Below are 25,361 nucleotides of genomic sequence, written 5' to 3'. Positions count from 1 at the left end.
CTGTTTTTTCTCTCAATTGATTTGTGTTTGGATTGTCGGGGAAATTGTCTGTAATGTTCGAATATTGAATGGGATGGGTAAACAATACTTGAAAAAATGGGCTGGATTCTTCCGCCCCACCCGCCGCAAGAATGCCACGGGCGAGACATGGACAATGGAGGAGTCCATTGACCTCGGGCAGGAATCTCCGATCACCGGGTGGGCATGGCTGGAGAATCCCGCCCAATAACTTCAGCATTGGCTCAGAATAAGAAACGGAAAAGTTAGGGCATATATGGGATGGTCTTCATACTGTGGGGGTACCTATACTTCAGGAACTTCAAGAAGGCAACTCACCACCTTCTGAAGGGCAATAGGATGGACAATAAATGCTGACCTAAGCAGCAATGTCCACATCCCATAAATGAATTAAAAAAAATTTATACACCCTGTCTCACTTTCCATTCCGTGAAAATCCCTCAGAAATTGCGCCCATAACCTTGATCATTCGATAATCAACTTTTGTGATCATGAAAATACACCTCACTAAGAAATAGGACTGTCTATTATCTAAATGGGAGTAGAAGTTCCATTCCTCACAATCTCTGAATCTGAAGCATGGAAGCCAAATGTAGCAATACATTATTTAAATTCAGTTCCGTGTTTTCGTTTAATCACACTGTTAGGACAGAAAGAATTGAAAGTTTCAACCTTTGCATGAGCACATGAAAAACTGATTGAAGAAAGCTTTAATGACTGTTCATAGCTTGATGCATGTGGTATCATGCGTCCTTTGACATTTTCTTTTCTCAGGCATTTTCACCAACATGTCTAAGTCTAAGAACTTTTCTGATGTTGACAACTTTGGTTCCAGCTCATCATTACAAATGCTGCAACAAGAGATCGAGTCATGCCTGCCTTACTCTCCATGCGATAGAAAAAAAAAATAACATTAATAAAACGAAGGGTTTGGGACTAATAAAAAAATGTAAATTAAATGGATTGTAACTAATGTAATTTAAGCAAATTCTTTTATAGAATTTTTTTTTTTCTCACCATTCATTGAAACTGTACGACCTGAATATCTCTGTTGTGTTTTGAAGGATTTTACATTTAATTCATAGCAGAGACAATGGATAATCAAGTTGCCACACTTTAGGTTATTTAACAGTAGTCAGACTTTATTTGTAGACATGGTGCTTGCTCACACTCTAGATGGAAGAGAGGGAAAATTTCCCAAGTGCCTCTGAAGATGTCACCATATAATCATGTGACACACTAGACAGAGGGCATTGGTTACAATACAAGCCATCACTCCCAATTTACTAATCCATCATTCAGAAGTCTTTGTTTTTATACTCTCGGTAGTCTGTTCACCACTTGGCTCAGACAGATCATCTGATAAAGTTGGTTCTCCTTCAGCTTCACCAGATGCTGTTGGTTCAACTGGTGCAGAATCTAAATTTAACTCAGTCGTGATCAGCGCTTCACGGATTTCCAAATCTTGAATGTCAGATATGGGCCTTTCAGATACCAGCTCTGCAAATTCTCTTTTCGAAGTGAGGGTTTGATAAGTGTATGACCTCCAAACTGTCTCATCATCGGTTTGTATTGGATCAGAAAAATCTTTGAGTATTGTGGCATTATCCGCTTCTCACTTGAAGAGTAGTTTCTCACGGAAACGCTTTTCCCTTGATCAAAATTTCTTGGTTTTAATGCCTGTCGAGTTACTTGGCTTTGTTGTTGCTCCACAATGGTAGTAGTGTCAGGCGGTAAGAGCAAATCAAACTTGGTTCTCAACTTGCGTTTTAAAAACAATATTGCCAGTGAATTTTGGGTTGTGGCATGGGCAGTGTCTAGAGGAAATGCAAAATGCCAAAAGGAAACAGAAGAGCTCCTATGTGACTGCTTGGAGACAGTGGACTGGTCCATATTTAAGAACTCAGCGACCAACTTAAATGAGTATGCCACACCGTCACAGACTTCATCAGCAAATGTGGATGAATGCGTTCTGAAGAAAGCAGTACGTACATTGCCCAACTGGAAACCATGGTTCAATCGGGAGATTGACTCCCTACTGAAGGGCAGGTCTGAGACATTCAAGTCAGGTGACACTGATCTATCCAAGAAATCCAGATACGACGTCCGCAAAGCCATCCGAGATGCCAAGAGAGAATACAGAGCAAGTTAGAGTCACAGACTAGCATTACAGACTCTCGCCGGTTGTGGCAAGGCCTAAACAACATAACGGGTTACAAAGCAAAACTGAGCAGTATCTCCAGCAGCAGCGCACCCCTCCCCGATGAACTCAATGCATTCTGTGCTCGGTTTGAGCAGGAAACTAATGATCCACCGTCGAGTGCCCCAGTACCTCATAACACACCCAAACCCACCATCACAGTTTCCCAAGTCAGATCAGCCTTCTGATGGCAAACCCTCGGAAGGCGATGGGTCCGGACGGGATCCCTGGTAGTGCACTCCGAGCCTGCATGGACCAGCTGGCAGATGTGTTCGCGGATATCTTTAACCTGTCCCTACTCCGCTCCGAGGTCCCCACCTGCTTCAAGAAGACCATCATCATACTGGTGTCAGAGAAGAACCTGGCAACGATCCTCAATGACTACCGTCCGGTGGCCCTGACATCAGTCGTAATGAAGTGCTTCGAGAGGTTCGTCATGAGGCGCATCATTTCCATACTCCCAGAACGCCTTGATCCACTGCAATTCGCATACCGCCGCAACCAGTCCACAGCAGACGCCATCTCCCTGGCTCTACACTCATCCCCAGAGCATCTCGACAACAAGGACTCCTACATCAGACTCCAATTTATTGACTACAATTCCGCCTTCAACACCACAATCCCAGCCAAGCTCATATCAAAGCTCCAAAACCTAGGACTTGGCTCCTCACTCTGCAACTGGATCCTCAACTTGCTAACCCACAGACCACAATCAGTAAGAATAAACAATAACACCTGCTCCACAATAGTCTTCAATACCGGGGCCCTGCAAGGCTGCGTGCTTAGCCCCCTATTATACTCCCTGTACACACATGACTGCGTGGCAAAATTTGGTTCCAACTCCATCTACAAATTTGCTGACGATACGACCACAGTGGGCTGGATCTCGAATAACGATGAGTCAGAATACAGGAGGGAGATAGAGAACCTAGAGGAGTGGTGCAGCGAGAAAAATCTATCCCTCAATGCCAGCAAAACTGAAGACCTGGTCATTGACTTCAGGAAGCAAAGTACTGTACATACCCCTATCAGCATCAACGGGGCCGAGGTGGAGATGGTTAGCAGTTTCAAATTCCTGGGGCACACATCTCCAAAAATCTGTCCTGGTCCCACATCGATACTACCACCAAGAAAGCACAACAGCGCCTATACTTCCTCAGAAAACTAAGGAAATTCGGCATGTCCACATTAACTCTTTCAAACTTTTACAGATGCACCATAGAAAGCATCCTATCTGGCTGCATCAGAGAGTCGTGAACACAGCCCAGTCCATCACACAAACCTGCCTCCCATCAATTGACCCCATCTGCAGCATAATTATGCGGGCAGCATAATCAAAGGCCCCTCCCACCCGGCTTACTCACTCTTCCAACTTCTTCCATCAGGCAGAAGGTACAAAACTCTGAGAACACGCACGAACAGACTCAAAAACAGCTTCTTCCCTGCTATTACAGACTCCTAAGCGACCCTCTTATGGACTGACCTGATTAACACCACACCCCTGTATGCTTCATCCAATGCCGGTGTTTATGTAGTTACATTTTGTACCTTGCGTTGCCCTATTATGTATTTTCTTTTCTTTTTTTTCTTTTCATGTACTTAATGATCTGTGGAGCTGCTCACAGAATAATACTATTCACTCTACCTCGGGACACGTGACAATAAACAAATCCAATTGTTTACTCTCTTCGATAATGGTCCTTCATCCTTTGATGCTCTGACAGTATTCTTCACTGACTGCACCAACCTCTCTGCCAATCTGTCTGTGGAAGTATAACGCCCTGATTTTATGGGCTGGACCCTCCGGCCGCTGACGCCATAATCGCGTTCGCCAATTGGCCGGAGAATCCCCGTTTCCGACGAAATCAGGGGCAAAGCCGATTTCGCGATGCGCTGCCACCTCCAAAGCGGCGTACTCTAGGAGAACGCTGCATGCCATATTGATGGCCTCAGGACATTGCCTGAGGCCCACGCCACAATGCTCCGCCCCTGACCATCCGAGTTCCCGACGGCAAGGGTCTTTCATGGTTTTACCTGTTGGGAACGTGGCATGGCGGCTGTGGACTCAGTCCAGCGCTGTCACAGTCGGGGTAGGGCTGATCCGCGGGCAGGGGGAGACTTGGTCAGAGGCTGGGGGCACTGTGGGGGGAGATGGTCCTGGGCTCACATGCCAGCCAAAGGGGGGGTACTATTTTGCAGACCGGATCTGCACACAGTTTGTGTCGTGTTGCGTGGCGCGGCCGCCATAGGCCGCCGCTGTGCGCTTGCAGCAATTCTCCGGGCCATAACGGCAGCTAGAACTGGTGCTCTACGCTGCCTTGCTGCTAGCCCCCAACCAAACTGAGAATCGTTGGCCGTTTTGCAACGGATTTTCGATATGCCGGCGTCAGGACATAGCCTCAAAATCGAAGCATCCAGCCCTACATGTTGTATGCCATTGTTCCAAAGGTAATCCATGAATTCCATTGACGAGAACTGAGCCCCGTTATGGCTAACTAATTGTTCCGATTTGCCAAACCATGCAAATACTTGGTCTAGTTATTCCATTGTTTTTTAGGTTATCGTCAACTTTATTATCATTATTCCAGGCCTCTTGGAATCTGCATCCACTTGGATAAGAAACATCCTTTAATTGATCCTGTGAAATCCATATGTACTGTTTACCAAGATGGCTTTGGCCAATCCCAAGGGTGAAATGGTTGAAGAGCTGGAATGTTTTTTTATCCTAGCACCGGACCAACATTGTCGGGGGAAGGTCAGGGATTGTTTTGGGGGCCTTTGGGATCGGGACGCCTATTCAGGCATGCGAGGCTTGGTCCCGCCTCTCCCGACATTTACCGGTTGCATCGCACTCCCGTTTGGATACAACACGGCTGGTAGATCGTGCCCGATGACTCCGATTGCCCATTTATGTACTCCATTTTGTATCATTAATTCAAATTCCCTTGTTCGGTACGGCTTGAATTCCGGATTCTTCCTCTGTTTATCCAATGGTATACCATTCAAGGTCAAGGGCGGAATTCTCCAATAATGGGGCTATGGCCCCACTCAGGCGTGAAAACCAGCGCCAACCACTCCAGCGTATATGGCCCCCGAAAGTGAGGAATTCTCCACTTTCTCCAAGGCTAGGTTGAGGCCGGGATGCTTCCCGCAGCGCCAGCCGGCGCCGAAGGGCTGGCGTGAGTTCGTGCATGTGCGGAACGGCCGGCGAATTTCTGCGCATGTGCGGGGGTTCCCTTCTCCGCGTCGGGGCGGAGGAGACCCCCTCCACTGCATATGCGCGGGGATGCTGTGAGCGGCCGCTGACACTCCCACGAATGCACCGCACGGCAAAGTCAGTTCCGTGCCAGGTGGCGGGGCACCAACGGCCTTTCCCGCCAGCTGGCGGGGCGGAAATCAATCCGGCGCGGGCCTAGCCCCTTAAGGTTAGGGCTCGGCCCCTCAAGATGCGGAGGATTCCACACCTTTGGGGTGGCGCGATGCCGGACTGATTCACGCCGTTTTTCGCGCCGGTCGGCGGACATCGCTCCGATTGCGGAGAATCCCGCCCCTGGTGTGTCTTTGCACTTGAGATGCAGTAATATGTACACTATCCACAGAGGAAAAATACACATAGTTTCCATAGTTCTCCTTTGATTCGGATTTGTTCCACATTGGTAAACGTGCTAGAACATCGGAGTTCACATATTGCTCAGATCTTCTGTAATTTTCTATCACAGCAGCCAATTTAGTTTGATTTTGTTCAACCATGCTCTTCTGAAAAGTGCAGGTAAGTTTCCTTTTCCTAATGGCAATTATTCCGATTGACCACTTACTTCGATTTGCACCATAATGTAACCCTTCACTGGACCCACCTCTTCCGTGTAAGTTCGCAAGATTGTATCAAATAGTTTTAATAATACGTTTTTGAACTTTGTCACCATAAATTGTCAGAGATGTGAGATGCAACGGCTCCTGTATCTACTTCCATTTTAATTTTGTTCCCATTTAGTTTCGGATAGACCCAAAATCTCAGTGCATCACCTTGCATCGACTGTACACTGAGTTTTAGTTCCTTGATCTCACGAGTCATTGTGTTTTCCTGGGAATTTCCATTGTCTTCCATCATTCTGTTGACTCTTTTTGCGGATCTGGGCGTGTTCTTGTATTTACCCATCTTCGAGGTTTGAGGATTTTGTCTGGTGCAGCACATCTCAGTTATGTGGCCTTTCCACAATTATGACAGTTTTTTCCCTCGACGCCATCATTCCTGTGGGTAATGTCCCACCTGGGCACAGCTATAGCATATTTGCGGGTTGAGAGATCTTCCTTTCTCAGTATTCATCTTGTTTTTTTGGCATCAGCTCCAATTTGGGAAGTTTCTTTTGCTTCCAACTCTATATACACTGCTATTTCAACAGCAAGGCTTGGTGTTAGACAGGTTTCTGTCAGCAATCATCTCTGGATTGTCTCAATTCAAAAATAAGTTTGTCTCACAGAATGTCCTCAAGAGCCGATCCAAACTCGCAATTTTTGCTAGTCTCCATAGTAGTGCTATCAATTTTCATCCTCTTATCTACGTCAATGAAATCTGAATCTCTCTGCTCTGATTAATGGTTTAGTCAAGAAGTGTTCTTCAAGGGTAGTCAATTCCTCATAAGTTATTACAGCAGGCTTTGCAAGGTCTTCAAGACTTTGTAATAGGGTAAAGATTTTCCATCCTATTAGACTCAAGAAAGTTGCTATTTCAATTTAACCTGGTATCCTGTTTTCAGCAAGGTCGTACTGGAACCTCGCTTCATAGGAACCCCATGATTCCATATTCTCACCGAATAGTTTCATTGTACCACCTTTTTCAGTCATAATAATTACCTGTTTTTAAGTTGTAGTACTTTCTTTAGCTTTCCCTCCCCCATAATTTTTTTTCCCCAACTTAAGTTGAAAAATATTATTTCTTTTGTTGTTTCTTTAAAAAATATATATTTTCTTGGCCTTTGCAAACACCAATCTGTTTTTTAAGGGCACGATTCTCCCAAAACATTTCTAAGTTAATTTGTGGTGGATCTTTCAGGGAGTTTCCAGTCGGCTCTGCTGGAAAGTTCCCTACTGCTATTCAACGACGCTTGGTTACTTTTTTGGGCCCTGGGGAGTTTCTCACCGGTTTAGCCCACCCATTGAATTTTGTTCTGCACTGGGAAGTTGAACTCAGAGATCGGGTCGCCATTGTGAAAGGATGCCCCGATCTCCAAGTGAGCTTGTGGGGGGTCCCCCACACCTCCCCATCCATGGGCAATCTCACCCCCCCCCCCCCCACCACACACACACACTGAACACTACCGCACATCCCAAGTGAGGACACCCCTATGGGGTCCTTGGGCGTCCTCTCTCTTCAGGCCACCCCAAGCCCTCTTCCTTCTAGGACACCCACCCATCACCACCCCAACCTCCTGGAGGCCCCTACTTACCTGCCCTGTACCCTTCAATTTCCCCCTCCACCCTCATTTTATGGGCATGGCACCCTTGTACCCTGACCCTTGGCAGTGCCACCCAGCACTCGGAAACCCTGGCACTGCCACCCTGGCACCCGGGAACTGTTACTACCGGCTTGGAAGTGCCATCTGGGCACCTTGGCAGTGCCAGGGTGGCAGTGCCAAGGTGCCTGCTGCACAGTGCCAAGGTGCCCACGTTCCACGGGGAGGGCCAGGGAGCCACTTTGCACTTACCTTGACCACCCAGGGGCCTCCGATGGCTTGGAAGCCCTCCCAGGCGCCATTCCACCTGGCCCACGTTTTTAAAAAGGAGTACTAATCAACGCCAGCGTGACCACTTGCTGCGGAGGCCGCTGAATGACATGTGGCCTTTGGATAACGGGTGGCTCTCGTTACTTGTTTGGAAATGGGGCTTAAGTGATGCTAATTAGTTTCTCGCTACAGCGAGATCCCGATTTCACCTAAGGGAGCGGGCTGGTTGTATCGCAAACTGTTTGACGCCTGGCATGGATCTCGTTTTGTGGCCTCTCCCGCTATTCACCGGCCTCATTTCGCTTGAGCGAGATCATAACAAGGCCCGAACATCGCGCTCTAAAATCAGATTTCAGCTTTAATCCAGTTAATGTTGGTTACTAACGCTGTATTTTCCTTTTCTGTCTGCCTCTCCAAGTTCGACTCTGCAACCCTCCATGTGTGAAGGTGCACAGCTGAAAAACAATCCCCAGCTTGGCAAGTACCTCGTCTTTTTACAGCCTTATTTCCTGGCTCTCTCTTTTCCACAAGTTTTTTTAAGCTCACCCACCGATTGTGCAAATCGACTGACATAACAGTTGACCTCTGACTGAAAAAGGTTTATCATCTCCCGCCTCCAACTCTCCGAACGCTCCTGGGTCGAGGTCCCGTAGAAAATATTTAAGGAAGGGTGCTGAGTGCTTCCGATCATTTCTAAAATGAACATACACTCTTAGCAAAGCTAAAAATCCCGAGCTGGATTCTCCCAAAATTGGCTATGTCCCCACACCGGAGTAAAAACACTGGCGTTGCACTCCCCAGTTTCCTGAGAAAAATAAAAGTCGATTCATTGACCTTCAGGGGGCTAGCAAGGACCTGAGGAAGTTCATGCAGCTTTGGCTGCGGATATGGGCCCCTGCACTTCCGGTTCCGGGTCCGCACATGTGCATGGCGGTGACTTCCAGCGGCCGCGCGAGCGCCATGGCGGACTCAGACCGCGGAGGCAGCTCCTTAATATAGGTCCCCCCAATCGGCCGCTCACCCCTGGATCGGACCGGCCCGATCTGTGCCACGGCCACCCATAAGCGCCCCCCAGTGCCCGATCCCCCCGCCCCCCACTAGAGTGGCCGCGGATTCAGTCCACAGCCACTGCACGAGAGTCCCGACTGGCCAGACCATGTTAGTTCCACGCCGTTGGGAGCTCGGCCGGTCAGGAGCGGAGGATTGCTGGGAGGGCCTCTGGCAATGGCCCCTCAGCCGCGCGGCGTAATTCGCGGATGCGCGGATATTCGGGGCCCGGAGAATCGCCGGAGAAGCGTTGGGCCCGAATCCGTCGCAAAAGTTGATTCTCCGCACCTGCGCCAAACCCGATTTTGCCGCGGGGCTGCGGAGAATCCTGCCCCCCATTCCTGACAGTCAGTTTTATCGCACATTCATGGATGGTGGAGTGGTCTCCCTAAAATTGATCTCTGCCTCGAGTCCTGGTCTGAACTGTTTTTATCTCTGACCATTGCAAGAAAAACATAATCATCGTCATCTTTGTCTGCTACTGTTATGTTTTAAGGAATTTTGCTTTTACTTCACAGCAGACGCAAAGGATAACCAGGTTGCTACACCATAGGTTACTTAACCAGTAGTCAGACTTTATTTACGGACATGCTACTTGCTCACAGTCTCAGATGGAAGGGAAGAATAAATAATGGCGGCACGGTAGCACAGTGGCTAGCACTGTTGCTTCAATGCGCCAACGTCCCTGGTTCGATTCCCGGCTTGGGTCACTGTCCGTGTGGAGTCTGCACATTCTCCCCGTGTATACGTGGGTTTCCTCCGGGTGCTCTGGTTTCCTCCCACAAGTCCCGAAAGACATGCTGTTAGGTAATTTGGACATTCTGAATTCTTCCTCTGTGTACCCCAACAGGCGCCGCAGTGTGGCGGCTAGGGGACTTTCACAGTAACTTCATTGCAGTGTTAATGTAAGCCTACTTGTGATAATAAAGATTATTATTAAATTATTATTAATATTTTCCAAGTGCCTCTGATGATGCCACCACAATCTCAGGATAATGGGTAGGCCATTTATCATTGAGTACTTCAAGAGACTTACTTCATCGAGACCATGCACAGATAACGTTGAGGCATCGGAGACAGCACACAAACTTCCAAACACCTCGTCTGACCCTTCATACACCATCTGCCCTGCATTTCGAAGATCCTACAGATCGCGCATTCAACCTATCGGCTTTCTCATTACCCAACAATCCAGAGAGGAAGCACGTCATCCTCAAACCTGAGGGAACGGCTAAAAAAAATTATAAAACAATAAAGGAAAATTCCAACAAAAGACTGATTAAATTACATGAAACAAGTATGATATATAATTGGTGTTAAGTAACATCGCTCACAACATGAAGGCAGGAGTGTCATCAGATTGATGCCTGACATGACATTAGTGCCTTTGGGAGAGAACAATACTGTAATCTGGGGCTGGATATTGTGGCTCCCTGCCGAGTAGGTTTTTGGTGGGGAGGCAAGTAAAACATAATGTCTGGGTAGCCCACTGCCTTCCCACCCATCTCTGACCTGGCCACCACAACATGTGGGATGATGCCCACACACCCATCGGCCGGTAAGGGCCTCACTGGGTTGTTACTGCCATAATACTGGGTACTGGGCTGTGGAAGGCAGGTGAGAATGGGAAGGCAGTTTCTTTCAACACAGTTGGCCTTTGCACATCCCCATCCTGCTAAAATTGAAACCCCACTTTTTTCTATCCTGCCTGACCTCAAAAATCCGCAACCCCAAACCCTTACTCCACCCCCGTACAAACCCCTCCCCCAACCTCCCCCCCCCCCCCCCCCTCCCAAGAAAACCTGGGACATTCCTTGTCCAGTGTTCGTGACATGTCTTCATGGAGCTCCTTGCAGTTCCAGCAGTGCACTTTACTCACTTTTGGCGCTACTGAAATTGCAAGAGCTGCTGACGAATCAGATTGGCAAGCAGCTACCGAGGGCAGGTCTTCCACAAAGAGGTGGCAGTCTAACCCTCTAGTCGTTCAAGCCGCCCACAGCTATCATCGCTGTGGGGAAGCCTTTTTATTTAAAGTCAATCCATTTGCAACGGACTTTTCTGTTCGGTGCATGAAGTATGCCCCAACCAATCCACTGTAAAATTCAAGACCTGGAAATTAAACTCATGATTTTACGTCAAGTAGATGTGTACAAAGCCATAATCAAAGCTACATTCTCCAAACATGTGTGTGTTCACGAAGCAGATTGTGAGCGGAACTAGGTGGTTGTACCAAACTACTTAAAACAGATCAATGATTCTTCCAGAAAAATTTTGTTCATACAACAATTAAAATGAGATGAAAGCAGAAGGGAAAGAATTATTAAAACGTCACACATTTTTCAGGAGTGCTTCAACTTGAATGAAGCATGTGTTTTGTTGAATTTTACTGATTTTCGATATTGAAACGTTGAAATAATAAAGTACAGTCAGAGGGACCTTTCAGCCCAGTTTGTAAACACCAGCCTGTGTGAAGCAGCCAAACTTTTATTGAGTTACTAAACTAATAGCGAGCTCAAAATGGAAAATTAATGTGAGGAAACGCCACTGTTTATGACAGGGAGTTCTAACCATGATTCACAACCCCCATTGGAGTCATGGGACGAACATTTTCAGTTGCGAGCTCTGAGGCAGAAAATACAACTATCAAGTCCAGGCTCTATCATAACTATCAGCATTGCAAGGGTTAATGTAGTGTCAAGAGTTGCCACCAGAGGGAGCTACAGTTACAACTATATAAGGCAGTGATGCTAGACCTTGTGGGAGTGGGGGGTGGAGTGTATGCAGGAGTTAGCTAGTGAAGGTCAGAAGAGCAGATAGTGTAAGTGAGTGCAGATCATAATTTAAACCAGTAGTGAGATTAGCTGTAGATGAGTGTAGTTTAGATGTTATTAATTAACTGTGTGTTCTTAAGGAATATGTGTCGAATCCAAGTTAGTAGTGTTAATAAATTTATAGCTTTGTTTAAGTGAAAGCTATTTTGTGGTCTTTGTGAACACTACGCCAACCATCCTGAAGTAAACACACCATGCTAGGGGCAGCACAATAGCACAGTTGCTTCACAACTCCAGTGTCCCAGGTTTGATTCCTGGCTTGGGTCATTGTCTGTGCAGAGTCTGCACGTTCTCCCGTATCTGCGCGGGTTTCCTCCAGGTGCTCTGGTTTTCTTCCACAGTCCAAAGAGGTGCAGGGTTAGGTGGATTGGCCATGCTAAATTGCCCTTGGTTTAGGTGGGGTTACTGGGTTACGGGGATAGGGTGGAGATGTGGGCTTAAGTGGGGTGCTCTTTCCAAGAGCCGGTGCAGACTCGATGGGCAGAATGGCCTTCTTCTGCACTGTAAATTCTCTGAACAAAAAAAAAAGAACACCACATTTTCTTTCCACAAAAAGTTAGTCAATGGCCTTTTATTACCCTGATTGGTTGTTCCTTTGGTGCCCTGATTGGGTGTTCAATTCAGTGCTCCAAATGACTAACTCGGGATTTCCATGGACGCTTGTAATGGAGGAGTTACTTTGAATTAATGCTGTGGTGAATAGTGGGACATTCCTGATATCAGCACTGAGGCGCCATCACTTGCATATCATAACTCTTCGCTCAGAGGCCCTATTAGAATTTTCTGATCGCGCAGGAATTGGCTTTGTCCTGCTTTTTGTGGACAGAACATATCTGGGCAATTTTCTACATTGGGTTTAGTAGTTTGTTCCAGCTCAAGTAATAAATTAACTTCTGTTTTTAAACATTTGTGCACCTATCCCCAATTATATATGCTTTCTGATTTATAGGCCACATCCAACAAGGTTCAGTAGCAAATGATCACAGCTACAATCCTTAGCATTGTTCTCAATCCAAATTTCATTGCTGTAAAGGGGAGTAAAACCAAACTGGATTGTCCTTAAGTACCATGCTGAAAAAGAGAGATGTCCCTCGGAAATTACAGTGACTTCTAGGAAATACACTGCGTTTTGAGACACTCATTTTTGGGGGGGAAAATATAGTGATTTCTGGAAGTATATTGTGATGACATTTCACCCAGTAGCAATACCCGAAGGAAAACTTATAATTTCTTATAATGTCATGGAATGTGAAATTATCTTTACGAATGTTTGAAGAAGTCTTTTAAGAATTTAAGGCCAGAATTCTCCTGCCGTTCACGGGCGCTGGAATTCTCTGACCTTGATGACGTGCTGCCACCCATGGGTTTCCTGGGGACGTGGGGTGGCTTCAATGGGATATCCCCATGACAACGGCATGAACAGAGAATCTCATTGGCCGTAAACAGCATCCTGTATCCCACTGCCAAGAAACACACAGCTGGCAGCCCGACATCAAATGTAAAGGGATCAATTGTAATTTCTTGAATAATAAGTCCATGAGTCACATAAGCAATACCAACAGGAAGTAAAGATACAAAATGCTCTGTAGCCAAACACAGAAAATATATAAGTTACTGCTGTAACTAGGATATGAGAGCAGATGAGAGAAAGTGATCAGCCCACAGATGCAGTCACAAAGAGAAAGCATATAGAAACAGAAAGAGGAACAGGCTGAATTTTTGTGATGAGAAGAAAATCTCCCTCAGGAAGCAGTCAGTTTTTCTGATTTTGGAGCAAAGGTGTCAGGAGTTCTTGGAGGCAATGTGCAAGCTGGTTAAAAAGGTCTAAAACCTTGAAAGTTGTATGAATAGCTCGGAGATGCTAATGATCTGGGTGCTCTTCCAGAAGTGGCCAAACCTTGAACAAGGGTGTTATTGGTTGGTTGATTGAAAATGAACTCAGGAAAGCTATACCATCAGGACTATTGTGGCTTGAGGGGGGAGAGCATTCGTAAAGGTGATCCGTGCTTATGATAATGGTATTTGTGAAACTCAGAGGTGAAAGCTGTTGCTGAACAGGACTCTTGCCTTGTGTGAATAATGAACAGCATGCAATGGAAATGTATAGCTATGTATTGTTTCCAGTTGTTTCCAAGACAGCATATCAACAATCTTTCTTCCAAAGGACGATCCCTCGCTGGATGAAGCGGGTAAAGGAAATAATCAAAGCCCTATCATTTGGAATCTTTAAAACCTAAATTTAAATTATTTCCATTTTAAAAATGTCATTATCAGGATTACCTTAGTTTAGCTTAACACTACCCATCTAGATATTAGCCTGAAATGTAGACACAAGTAAAGTAGATGCATAGTGCTACATGTCTGAAGGGTGTGTTACATATTCTTGTGGTTGAGTAAGACATATCTTTGTTGTATCAGTTATTTAAAGTGATATTTGGAAACATCGAAAATAGGAGCAGATGTAGGCGATTGGCCCCTCAAGCCTGCTTTGCCATTCAATATGATCATTGTTGATCCTCTATCTCAACACCATACTCCCACTCGCCATAATCCTAGACATCTTTAGTGTCTAGAAATCTATCTATTTCCTCCTTTAAAAGATTCAGAAACTTGGCCTCCACAGCCTCCTTTGGTAAAGGTTCTTCACCCTCTGAGTGAAGACATTTCTCCCCATCTCAGTCCTAAATGGCCTATTCTGTATGCTGAGACTGTGACCTTTTTATTTGAAGCATCATTTGTCATGTTTAATTTACAATGGTTATGATTCGTAAAAGTGACAAAGTGTGAAATTTTGATGGCCGTTTCTTCAATTAATTGTCATTCAGTAAATGTGGTTATTTTGGTTTACAGTTTCCCCATGGGGATTGTAACAATGCAGTGATGTCTAGGTGAATGCAGTAATCTCCAGGAATGTTTTTCAAACTCCCATTATTTTTTCCAAATTATCTCCAAGGGTAACATTCCCTCAGGATCCATTTATAAATAGCAATTTCCACAAGAAGAAGGCATCTCTCTCTGATCAATACAATTCTGTTGTAAGGTTTTCGGGCAATTCGGCCCTTTTGGAGAAACTCAGAGACTGTAAACTGACTTTCCAGCCAAGGGAACAGAACCAGTTTTCCCAGCAGGCTTGGCCCGCTGAGCTGAGTAGGGACATAAGCACATAAATATTTGCAAACACCCCCCTAGGAGCTACAAGGAAGAAGGAGCCAGACAACAAGATAACATCAAAACACAGACAAAGGGGCACGGGAATACACAGGAGGCTTGCATGCAAGCAGGACAATGGGATGGTCATAGCCCCATGCAAATGTAAATGACCTGGCCTCCACCAGAGCAGAATCCAATTAACACCCCATCAACATAGCGAGGTGAGAATAGCAGCCATCTCCGGAGCAGCTGGAAGACACTGAAATTCTCCACAGAAGAGCCTAACCTCGTTAAACTAGAAATCAGACTGTCTGAGTCCAGCATATTGCGCTGGAAAAGCCCCTAGAAAATCAACAGGAGCTACCGGCAGAAAAACCAAGTTGGAGGCGGACCTGGGGGAGGTACTCCAATCTTGACAGGAGCTACCGGCAGAAACTCACTGGGAGGAGGGGGGCGGAGCCAGCGCCAAATTCAAATCGCACAGGTCTGAAAAAACCAAGTTGGAGGCGGACCTGGGGGAGGTACTCCAAGCTTGACAGAAGCTACCGGCAGAAAAACCAAGTTGGAGGCGGACCTGGGGGAGGTACTCCAAGCTTGACAGAAGCTGCCGGCAGAAACATACAGCTCTGACCGGCTCAAAGGGGGCGGGACCAGCGGGAACTTTAAAAACTTACCTTTTCAATGCAAAAGGGGCTGGCCGATCACAGAACAAAGCCAGGTATAACTATATAAAAGGGGCTGTGTTTTCGAGTAGGGGGCTCTTCGTTCGTGGCTCGACCTCTGCACCCCTGACTTGACCTCTGCAGCCTGTGACCGTAAGTACTCCGCAGCAGCATACGAAACTCCCTTGACTTTAATAGTGGTTGAGGCTTTGGGGAAGGGAACTTGTTTTTGTGCCTTGTGATATTGCTAAAAGCTGTGTAAGCATAAGAATTTTCGTTGTGTCCGCTATATTACTTTTGAATAGCCTTAGTTTGTATTAGAGCATAAGATTTTATTGTGTTTCTTCTGTTGGTGATTTTGACCTGGGTTTTGCAATAAACCTTGATTTGATGATAATTGGAGTCGTTTAAATTCTTCAATCTTTCACCAGCGATCTCTGACCAAGTCATTGTTAAAATACTCCTCACCTTAATTCCGGGTTCAGGAATCGAGGGTCATCTTGAGCGATTCACTCAGGACAGACTGCTGGTTAGGAAATAAACAGCAGTGTCCTATTCTCTCTCTTGGGAAAGCTACTCTAGTGGAGTAGGAACCGGGTGGCTGTTGCACCACCGGCAAGAGAGAGAATCACCTGGGTATTGGTAGGGGTCTGGAGATCTGTGTGATATAAGTCTCAGGCTGTCGGTTAGGAATAAACGGCAGGCTTGAATCAGTGCTCTCTTCAGTGGAAGTGTCCCAGCGCGACATCCCCTGGCCTCTGAAGTTTCAGTGCCAGCTGGAGAGAGACACACACAGATATTCAAACCCCAGATATCGGCCCAGTAGTGGAGTAGCGGAGATGGCACCCTCTACAATGGCGACCGGGGCAGGAGCCCGGTGGTTTGGAGTATGTGACTTGGCAGAGGGGGTGAGGGAACGAAGCAAAATGGAGGAGAGAATATCCTCGTATTTGTGGCAAAAGGTCAACCTCACCAAACCTTGGGTTTCAGAATTAATCAATGCGGAGCAACCGGTAATGGCAGCGGCTGCATGGACAGACAGTAAGGCGCACAAAAGGCACTTGGAGAAGGCAGTTTGGCTGGTTTGCCTGTCCGAGCAGGTAGTCAAGACAGAGGATAGGGTCGAAGAGTTAGAGCAGGAGTTGAGAGAAGTGAGGGCCAGCGCAGGGGACAGCGCTAGCGCAGCGGAACGACTGCGGGAAGAAATGGCAGAAATTAAACAGGACAGCGCGAGTATAGCGTAACGACTGCGGGGGGAAGTGGCAGAAATGAAACAGGAAAGCGAGTCTAACCGGTGTGAGAAGGACTATCTCCACTGCCAGATAGTGGAGGGTAAAGAAAAGGAACGGAGGCTCCAGGAACTCTATGCTCGGAGTACAGAGCAGTGTAGGAAGCTGGAGGGGAAGTTCCGGGACATCCAGGCAGCGTACCGAGTGGCTCGCGAGGAAGTAGGGGACTGTGCCCATGGGCCGTGCCAGGCACGAATAACGGAGTTGGAGGAGACCTTGTCCAGGTTCAGGGGACAGATACACCTGGTAGGTCCAGGGGGGTTCCCTAGGGGCAAGGTGCTCCTCGCAGCGGATGATTCCCCAAAGGCCAAGGGGAATAGACCGCCTCCTGAGGCACCGGGATTGTGTCCGGGTCGGCAGGGGGGGATCGGACTGCACGTTCAGGGGCAAGTCCAAGGGGGGTCGGCAGGGTACCCCCAGCTGGCGGCGTGTCCGCCTGGTTTCGTATGTGGGTCCCCATGGGATGGGGACAGACCGCTGCCTGGGATGCCGGTGATGGGGCCGGGTCAGCAGGTAGGGTTTGGACCGCCCGGTCAGGGGCAGGTCCAAGGGGGGTCAGTGGTGTATCCCCAGATAGCGGCGTCTCCTATATGGGTAGTTAGCCCGGGGACAGGGGGGCTACCCAACGGGGCAGGAGAGCTGGACAGTGGGGAGGAGGAGCAGGAACCCCAGGTAGGGCAGATGTGCCCTGTCAGACAAAGAAGGTATGGTCCCCCGGCGGGGATGGCAAATAGGGGACCGGTTGAGGGCGACATTATCGTTCCTCATGGGGCATCCGCGCTCAGGGGGATGGTGGCCCACGTTCCCAGACTAACTCCAAAGGGGGATCCGTCGCTACATTTTATGGAGGTGGAACAGGCTGCCAACATCAATGACTGCGACGAAGGGGAGCAAATAAAGATGCTCCTGATAACCCTAGATGCCCAGCTATGCAGGACAGTGACCTCTGGGAATGGGGGAAGACCTGACACCTGGGCGGCAGCACAGACTGCTGTTCTGGAGGCAATGGGCTTGAATCTGGGGAGCCCTTTCATGAGGGTGGGGGAAACCAAGCAGCAACCAGGGGAATCTCCCACTATGTTCGCAGACAGGCTGTGGACTGTCTATGTGGAGGCGTGTGGGGCTCCCGCGGATAGGCAGAATTTAGATGAGAGAACAGCCCACTGGCTGAAGACCCTCGTAGCTAACTGTCTCCCTCACGTTAGGGCAAAGGCCGAACACTGGTTCGACCCGCAGAGTCCGGACCTTAATGAGGCAGAGGTCCTTAGGAAACTTACCCTCGCATATCGTAATGGGGAGAGGGGTGAGGACAAGCCCCTTAAGGGTAGGGTGCATGAAATCGCGCCAGCAGCCCCTAAGAGAGAGTGGAAGCATGTGGGCACCCGGACCTCCGACGAGAAACCGGTATGCTACGGGTGTGGGAAGGCCGGGCATTTCAAGAGGGAATGTAGAAACCCTAGCAAGCAGGAGAGGGCTCCCGCAGTAGAGAGTCAGACCCCGGCGGTAGGAGCAGCTGCCCCGGGAACCATCGAAATAAGTAAAATTTTAGCCCTTTTGCAAGGCTCAGGACAGGTGGCAATGGCAACGGGCCAGGGCCTGCCCGCACCCACACCACAAGAACCCGTATGACTACCCAGGGAGCAGCCTCAGGAAAAAGGGAGTGCAGGGGTAGTTCTAGCCCCAGACCCTGGTCCGGTCCAGGTGCAGGGTCCCATTCTGGAGGCTGCCTCAGGGGCTATTTGCAGTTTAAATCCCTTAAGGTGGGACCCATGCGAACGCCACATCAGCCAATTTAAATTGTTCCACCCCATAAGGACAAGAAAGAGCAAGGTGGGGGGAAGACTGGGGGTGGTAGTGGAGAAACCCCCCGTAGAATTAACGACGGTGGGGGAGGTCCCTGACTCCACGGTCACACAACCGGTGACAAGGTGCTGTCCCGAAGGGGCAGTCCCAAAGAAACCGACCGTGCTGCAAGCACCCAGCCCAGGGACAGTAACGATTCCCAAGCCCTTACCTGTGGGTCAGGTAGCCTGCCTTAGTATAGAGGCTAAGGAGGCGGAGGAAGTGGAGGTATCACCTTGGGCTTGGGAACCAGTCGGGGGACGAGGGAGCAATCGGGTCTCCAAGCCCCCGGTAAGATGGTCCCCATCACACCTCCCTGTCACCCGGTCCCGCAGTAAGGGGGCCAGAGGGGAAGGGAGCGATGAGGGATCACCGAACCCTGTTGGGAAAGGAGAGGCAAGGGGCAGCCCGAACCCCCGGGAGGGGACGGTCTGGCCCGAGCCGTTGGACCAAACAGGTGAACTGCCCCAGTTTAGCGGGGCACAGTTTTAATTTGGCCACCCGGAGACGGGTGGCATTGTATATAGCATTCCCCCCCTGTTAGTTCTAATTAGTGTGTAGTTGTGTGTGAAGTATTTGGGATCGTGGGGACACAGAAGCGCCTGGTGCAAGGGTAAAATGATGAAGCACCAGGCACTAGGACCCTGGTGCAGCCGGGCTGTAAACACAGAACCCCAGACAGGCTGCGGCAACTTCAAAGCAGGAGCTGCTGCTGCCACCGGATAGCGGCAGGCACTAGGACCCTGGGGAGCCGGGCTGTAAACACAGAACCCCAGACAGGCTGCGGCAACTTCAAAGCAGGAGCTGCTGCCGCCACCGGATAGCACCCATGCACCTTAAGGTAGGTAGGGCTGTGGAGGCAAGGATGTGTTTTGTTTGTCTTACAGATGGGGCACCCCACGATGTGGAGTTTGCTGATCCTGGCGATGGTGGGACCGGGAGAACTCCGCAGAGGCGAGACAGAAGAGTCCTTCGACTGACCGGGTTAGGGTGACTGGGGGCAGGCGGGTGTGTTTAACCTGTGAGGGGGACGTTCCTTTGGGGAGATGGTGGTGGCCCAGGAAGCTGAGGCTGGACATAAGGGATCGGTCCTCGGACTGGGAACGGACTGGACAACACCTACCGGACCATCACGGGGTCACCGGGTAGGATCACCGTTTGCTGTGATAAGTGGTGGGCTTCTGACCAGGGCATTTATTTGTGTTCATGGGGATCTACCAAGGCGTGCCCACAAGGGGCATTAATCACTTTTGTAAGGTGGTGGCAGAACCCAGGGAACGGGATAAATTGACCACAGTGGGGAGGGATGTGTAACGCCCAGGGAAGGGATGACTGTAGAAGCTACCGAACTGCTGGTTCAGGTAAAGCGACCCCTGCCCACAGCCCAACCGATCGACCCTCACAACTGTCCGATCACCACCAGGGGGGGGCCTGAGAATGGTTTAGTGTTTGCCCCACAAAGGAAATGTTGTACAGGGGGTACATTGTGCTGTCGCCTCAGTTGGACTAAACCTCTCAGCTGCAGGTATCGACGATGGAGAGTAAACGAAGAGCCCTCATCGGGAAGAAGCGAAGTGCAGCCAAGAAAGGAGGATCCTTGGTGAAATAAACAGATGCAATTGTAAATAGTTGTATGGATTCGCGGGTTACAGGGACCCTTACGTTTGGGGTTCCGGTGAAATGTGTACTTGATTGTGATATATGTACAGGGACCCTTACGTTTGGGGTTCCGGTGAAATGTGTATATGTTACTGTCTGCTTGAATTAAGTATGGTCTTGTCTTTCCCTTTCATTAAAATCAGGGGTAGCCTAGATTAAGGGAACTGTCTTGGGACTTGTAGTTTCGCATGTTGTTGGGGGGGGGACCTACGGTCCACACAAAGGGAAACAATTGCCCTTCACCTGTGTCGATACGGTCCAAGCAGGTAGGGACGTATCGAAGGGGCATCTGTAAGGTTTTCGGGCAATTCGGCCCTTTTGGAGAAACTCAGAGACTGTAAACTGACTTTCCAGCCAAGGGAACAGAACCAGTTTTCCCAGCAGGCTTGGCCCGCTGAGCTGAGTAGGGACATAAGCACATAAATATTTGCAAACACCCCCCTAGGAGCTACAAGGAAGAAGGAGCCAGACAACAAGATAACATCAAAACACAGACAAAGGGGCACGGGAATACACAGGAGGCTTGCATGCAAGCAGGACAATGGGATGGTCATAGCCCCATGCAAATGTAAATGTGCTTATGTCCCTACTCAGCTCAGCGGGCCAAGCCTGCTGGGAAAACTGGTTCTGTTCCCTTGGCTGGAAAGTCAGTTTACAGTCTCTGAGTTTCTCCAAAAGGGCCGAATTGCCCGAAAACCTTACACCTGGCCTCCACCAGAGCAGAATCCAATTAACACCCCATCAACATAGCGAGGTGAGAATAGCAGCCATCTCCGGAGCAGCTGGAAGACACTGAAATTCTCCACAGAAGAGCCTAACCTCGTTAAACTAGAAATCAGACTGTCTGAGTCCAGCATATTGCGCTGGAAAAGCCCCTAGAAAATCAACAGGAGCTACCGGCAGAAAAACCAAGTTGGAGGCGGACCTGGGGGAGGTACTCCAATCTTGACAGGAGCTACCGGCAGAAACTCACTGGGAGGAGGGGGGCGGAGCCAGCGCCAAATTCAAATCGCACAGGTCTGAAAAAACCAAGTTGGAGGCGGACCTGGGGGAGGTACTCCAAGCTTGACAGAAGCTACCGGCAGAAAAACCAAGTTGGAGGCGGACCTGGGGGAGGTACTCCAAGCTTGACAGAAGCTGCCGGCAGAAACATACAGCTCTGACCAGCTCAAAGGGGGCGGGACCAGCGGGAACTTTAAAAACTTACCTTTTCAATGCAAAAGGGGCTGGCCGATCACAGAACAAAGCCAGGTATAACTATATAAAAGGGGCTGTGTTTTCGAGTAGGGGGCTCTTCGTTCGTGGCTCGACCTCTGCACCCCTGACTTGACCTCTGCAGCCTGTGACCGTAAGTACTCCGCAGCAGCATACGAAACTCCCTTGACTTTAATAGTGGTTGAGGCTTTGGGGAAGGGAACTTGTTTTTGTGCCTTGTGATATTGCTAAAAGCTGTGTAAGCATACGAATTTTCGTTGTGTCCGCTATATTACTTTTGAATAGCCTTAGTTTGTATTAGAGCATAAGATTTTATTGTGTTTCTTCTGTTGGTGATTTTGACCTGGGTTTTGCAATAAACCTTGATTTGATGATAATTGGAGTCGTTTAAATTCTTCAATCTTTCACCAGCGATCTCTGACCAAGTCATTGTTAAAATACTCCTCACCTTAATTCCGGGTTCAGGAATCGAGGGTCATCTTGAGCGATTCACTCAGGACAGACTGCTGGTTAGGAAATAAACAGCAGTGTCCTATTCTCTCTCTTGGGAAAGCTACTCTAGTGGAGTAGGAACCGGGTGGCTGTTGCACCACCGGCAAGAGAGAGAATCACCTGGGTATTGGTAGGGGTCTGGAGATCTGTGTGATATAAGTCTCAGGCTGTCGGTTAGGAATAAACGGCAGGCTTGAATCAGTGCTCTCTTCAGTGGAAGTGTCCCAGCGCGACATCCCCTGGCCTCTGAAGTTTCAGTGCCAGCTGGAGAGAGACACACACAGATATTCAAACCCCAGATATCGGCCCAGTAGTGGAGTAGCGGAGATGGCACCCTCTACACTGTGCACAACTGTCCTTCCTTATTTTGTCCAGTTTCTGATGTTGTACATGCATTCCATCCTTCTCTAACCTAGTGAGTTTTTTTCATGCCCTTTCACCTTCAATTGTTGTCAGTACCAGACTCTTATCCTGACACCCTCAAGAGAAATGCAACTAAACAATCATTCTGATCCCTGTCGCTGTTTTTTACATCTCAACTTCCTGTTGATGCCATTCCGATTCTAATATTCCTATTTAGATGTTCAGAACATTAAAACAAAATTCAGGCAAATGCAGGATGTAGGTCTCTGTTTAGAATACATAAAAACAAGTATGATCTGCAAGTTGTGTTAACAAACACCATCTACAATGTGGCTGCATATGGAACCAATGATGAGATCAATGGCAACCATGATGTTGTTACATGACAGGCTTTGAGAGTGGGTAATGCACTACCCCACATAATTATGCATCAACCACATGCATGCAAGGTCATACACAAAGGCACATTACCTAGATATGTAAGTCTTCATCATCACCGATTTCAGAGCAGATTACCAAATGATTTAAACAGGCCTGGGCGAAAACAGAGCTGTGACTGTTCCAGAAATGTTTTATTCAAACAACAATTAAAGAGGCATGACGGCAAATGAAGAAGAATCAATGACACATCAAATGTCTTTCAGGTGTTTAACTGTAATAACTACAACGTGTTGCATTTTGCTGATTTTTCAGGATTAAATCATTAGAATAACAAAGTACAGCACAGTGAGGCATTTCTGCCCAGTATATAAACACCAAGCTGTGTGAAGCAGTGACACATTCAGTCAGTTGCTAAACTAACAGTGAATTTAAAATGGGAAAGGCAAGGATAACTCAGTGTATATACATGGCATTAGAATTCTTCATTCAACATTTCCTGATTTGAGAAATTATTAATTTCAGGCTTTTGTCTCTTTCCACAGATTATCTTTTACGAGGACAGGAACTTCCAGGGTCGGCACTATGAGTGCAGTAGTGAGTGTGCTGATCTGTCCTCTTACTTCAGCCGCTGTAACTCCATGCGTGTCATGAGTGACTGGTGGGTGATGTATGAGAGACCCAATTACATGGGATACCAGTATGTTCTGAGCAGAGGAGAATATCCTGACTACCAGCGCTGGATGGGGTTCAATGACAGCATCGGCTCATGTCGCTCCTACCCATATGTAAGTTACCTTTGATAATTTGCATATTTCATCTCAATGAAGGGCTAGAAAGTAACAACTTGCTAATAACTTGCACTAAAACTTTGGCCAGGATTCTCCAGTGATAGCAGTAATTGGTGTTCAGGGGTGGAAGGTTAATTGGTATAAAATTGGTTTCAGGACTTCTGAAAGCTAGGATAGGAATATAGAATCCAAGGGATCTTGCGTAGAGAGTATGGACTAGTAGGGCTGAATTTGTGCTTTATCATCTACATAATTCAATGAACAATTTTCTAATTATTTTTAACTAAATGGTTACATTGGAAGTTTAGAAATATCACCTACAATGAGACACTAACATCTAATCATTGATGCCGTTGCTCTCACCTAATACATTTTTAATACATTAAATAAGAATGAAATATTATATTCTTATTGTGGAAATTTTAAATAGTGAAACTGAAAACCTTCTACCTGTATGTGTCTATATAGAAGGGGAGGCAGTGGCATAGCGGTATTGTCACTGGACTAGTAAACCGGAGACCCAAAGTAATGGCAGGTTCAAATCCTGCCACTGCAGATGGCAAAATTCAAATTCTGGCATTAAAAGTCTAATGATGACCATTGTTGATTGTCAGAAAAACCCATCTGGTACACGAATGTCCTTTAGGGAAGGAAAGCTATCATCCATGCCTGGTCTGGTCAACATGACTGCAAGGGGAGGCATGGTGGCACAGTGGTTAACACTGCTCCCTCACAGCTTCAGGGACCCGGGATCAATTCGAGACTTGGGTGACTGTGTGGAGTTTGCACTTTCTCCCATGTCTGCGTGGGTTTCCTCTGGGTTCTCCAGTTTCCTCCCACAGTCCAAAGATGTTCAGGTTAGGTGGATTGGCCATGCTAAATTGCCCCTTAGTGTCCAAAAAGAGAGGTGGGGTTACTGGGTTACGGGGATAGGGTGGACTTAAGTAGAGCGCTCTTTCAATGGGTTGGTGCAGACTTCTTCTGGACTGTTGATTCTATGTGACTCCAGATCCAACAGCAATGTGGTTGACTCTTAACTGCCCCCTCCAGGACAATTAGGGATGGGCAATAAATGTTGGCCCAGCCAGTGATGCCCACATCCCATGAACGAATAAATAAAAGAATCAAAACATTTCTCTGTTTTTCTGTATCAATTTGTTCTTTTAGTCACTTGATGGTTTCCACTAGTAAATAATATCTTCCTTAATGGATGTTACCGAGCTGTCTCTCGCGGCACAGAAGCATAATCTAGAACCTTCCTTAAGCTCTCTTCCAACCGGGAGGCTGTCTCTCAAGATACTAAAGATTGTTAGCTTAATTACAATTTATCTCTATTGCAGTACCGAGGTGGAAACTACAGAATGAGGATTTACGAGAGGTCTGACTTTGGAGGACAGATGATGGAATTCATGGATGACTGTCCATCTGTCTACGATCGTTTCCGTTACCGTGACATCCACTCCTGCCATGTGATGGACGGTTACTGGACCTTCTATGAACATCCCAACTACAGAGGCCGACAGTACTTCGTGAGACCCGGTGAATACAAGAGATACAGTGACTGGGGCGGCTACAACTCAACTATCGGATCTTTCAGACGCATGAGGGATTTCTAGATTGTTGCTTTAAAATATAATTTTTTATTCTGAAATATTCATGAGAATAATAAAGTATCCTCTTATTTCTACAATCTTGTGTTTTTTG

The 25,361-nt window shown here is 47.7% G+C and overlaps 1 protein-coding gene across 1 annotated transcript; it reads left to right on the top strand.

Annotated features, from left to right (window-relative positions):
* Positions 1-11,061: 11,061 nt before the first annotated feature.
* On the top strand, positions 11,062-25,347 carry LOC140406931 (gamma-crystallin S-1-like). The gene is made up of 3 exons (XM_072494778.1): positions 11,062-11,191; positions 23,392-23,654; positions 24,998-25,347. Exons 1-3 carry the CDS (start codon positions 11,062-11,064, stop codon positions 25,271-25,273), a joined length of 669 nt encoding a protein of 222 aa, XP_072350879.1. The 3' UTR covers positions 25,274-25,347.
* The last annotated feature ends 14 nt before the right edge of the window (positions 25,348-25,361 follow it).

This window comes from Scyliorhinus torazame, chromosome 2 (genome assembly GCF_047496885.1).
Source record: "Scyliorhinus torazame isolate Kashiwa2021f chromosome 2, sScyTor2.1, whole genome shotgun sequence".
Classification (NCBI taxonomy): Eukaryota; Metazoa; Chordata; class Chondrichthyes; order Carcharhiniformes; family Scyliorhinidae; genus Scyliorhinus; species Scyliorhinus torazame.
This window is presented reverse-complemented; position numbering and strand designations above follow the sequence as displayed.

Bases quoted from the DNA above. Each gene is read 5' to 3' on its own strand.
- LOC140406931 (XM_072494778.1), top strand. From the start codon at position 11,062: ATGCCCCAACCAATCCACTGTAAAATTCAAGACCTGGAAATTAAACTC. The intron at 11,192-23,391 runs GTGAGCGGAACT...TATTAATTTCAG, and splicing joins GTGTGTTCACGAAGCAGATT to GCTTTTGTCTCTTTCCACAG. The intron at 23,655-24,997 runs GTAAGTTACCTT...TCTCTATTGCAG, and splicing joins CATGTCGCTCCTACCCATAT to TACCGAGGTGGAAACTACAG.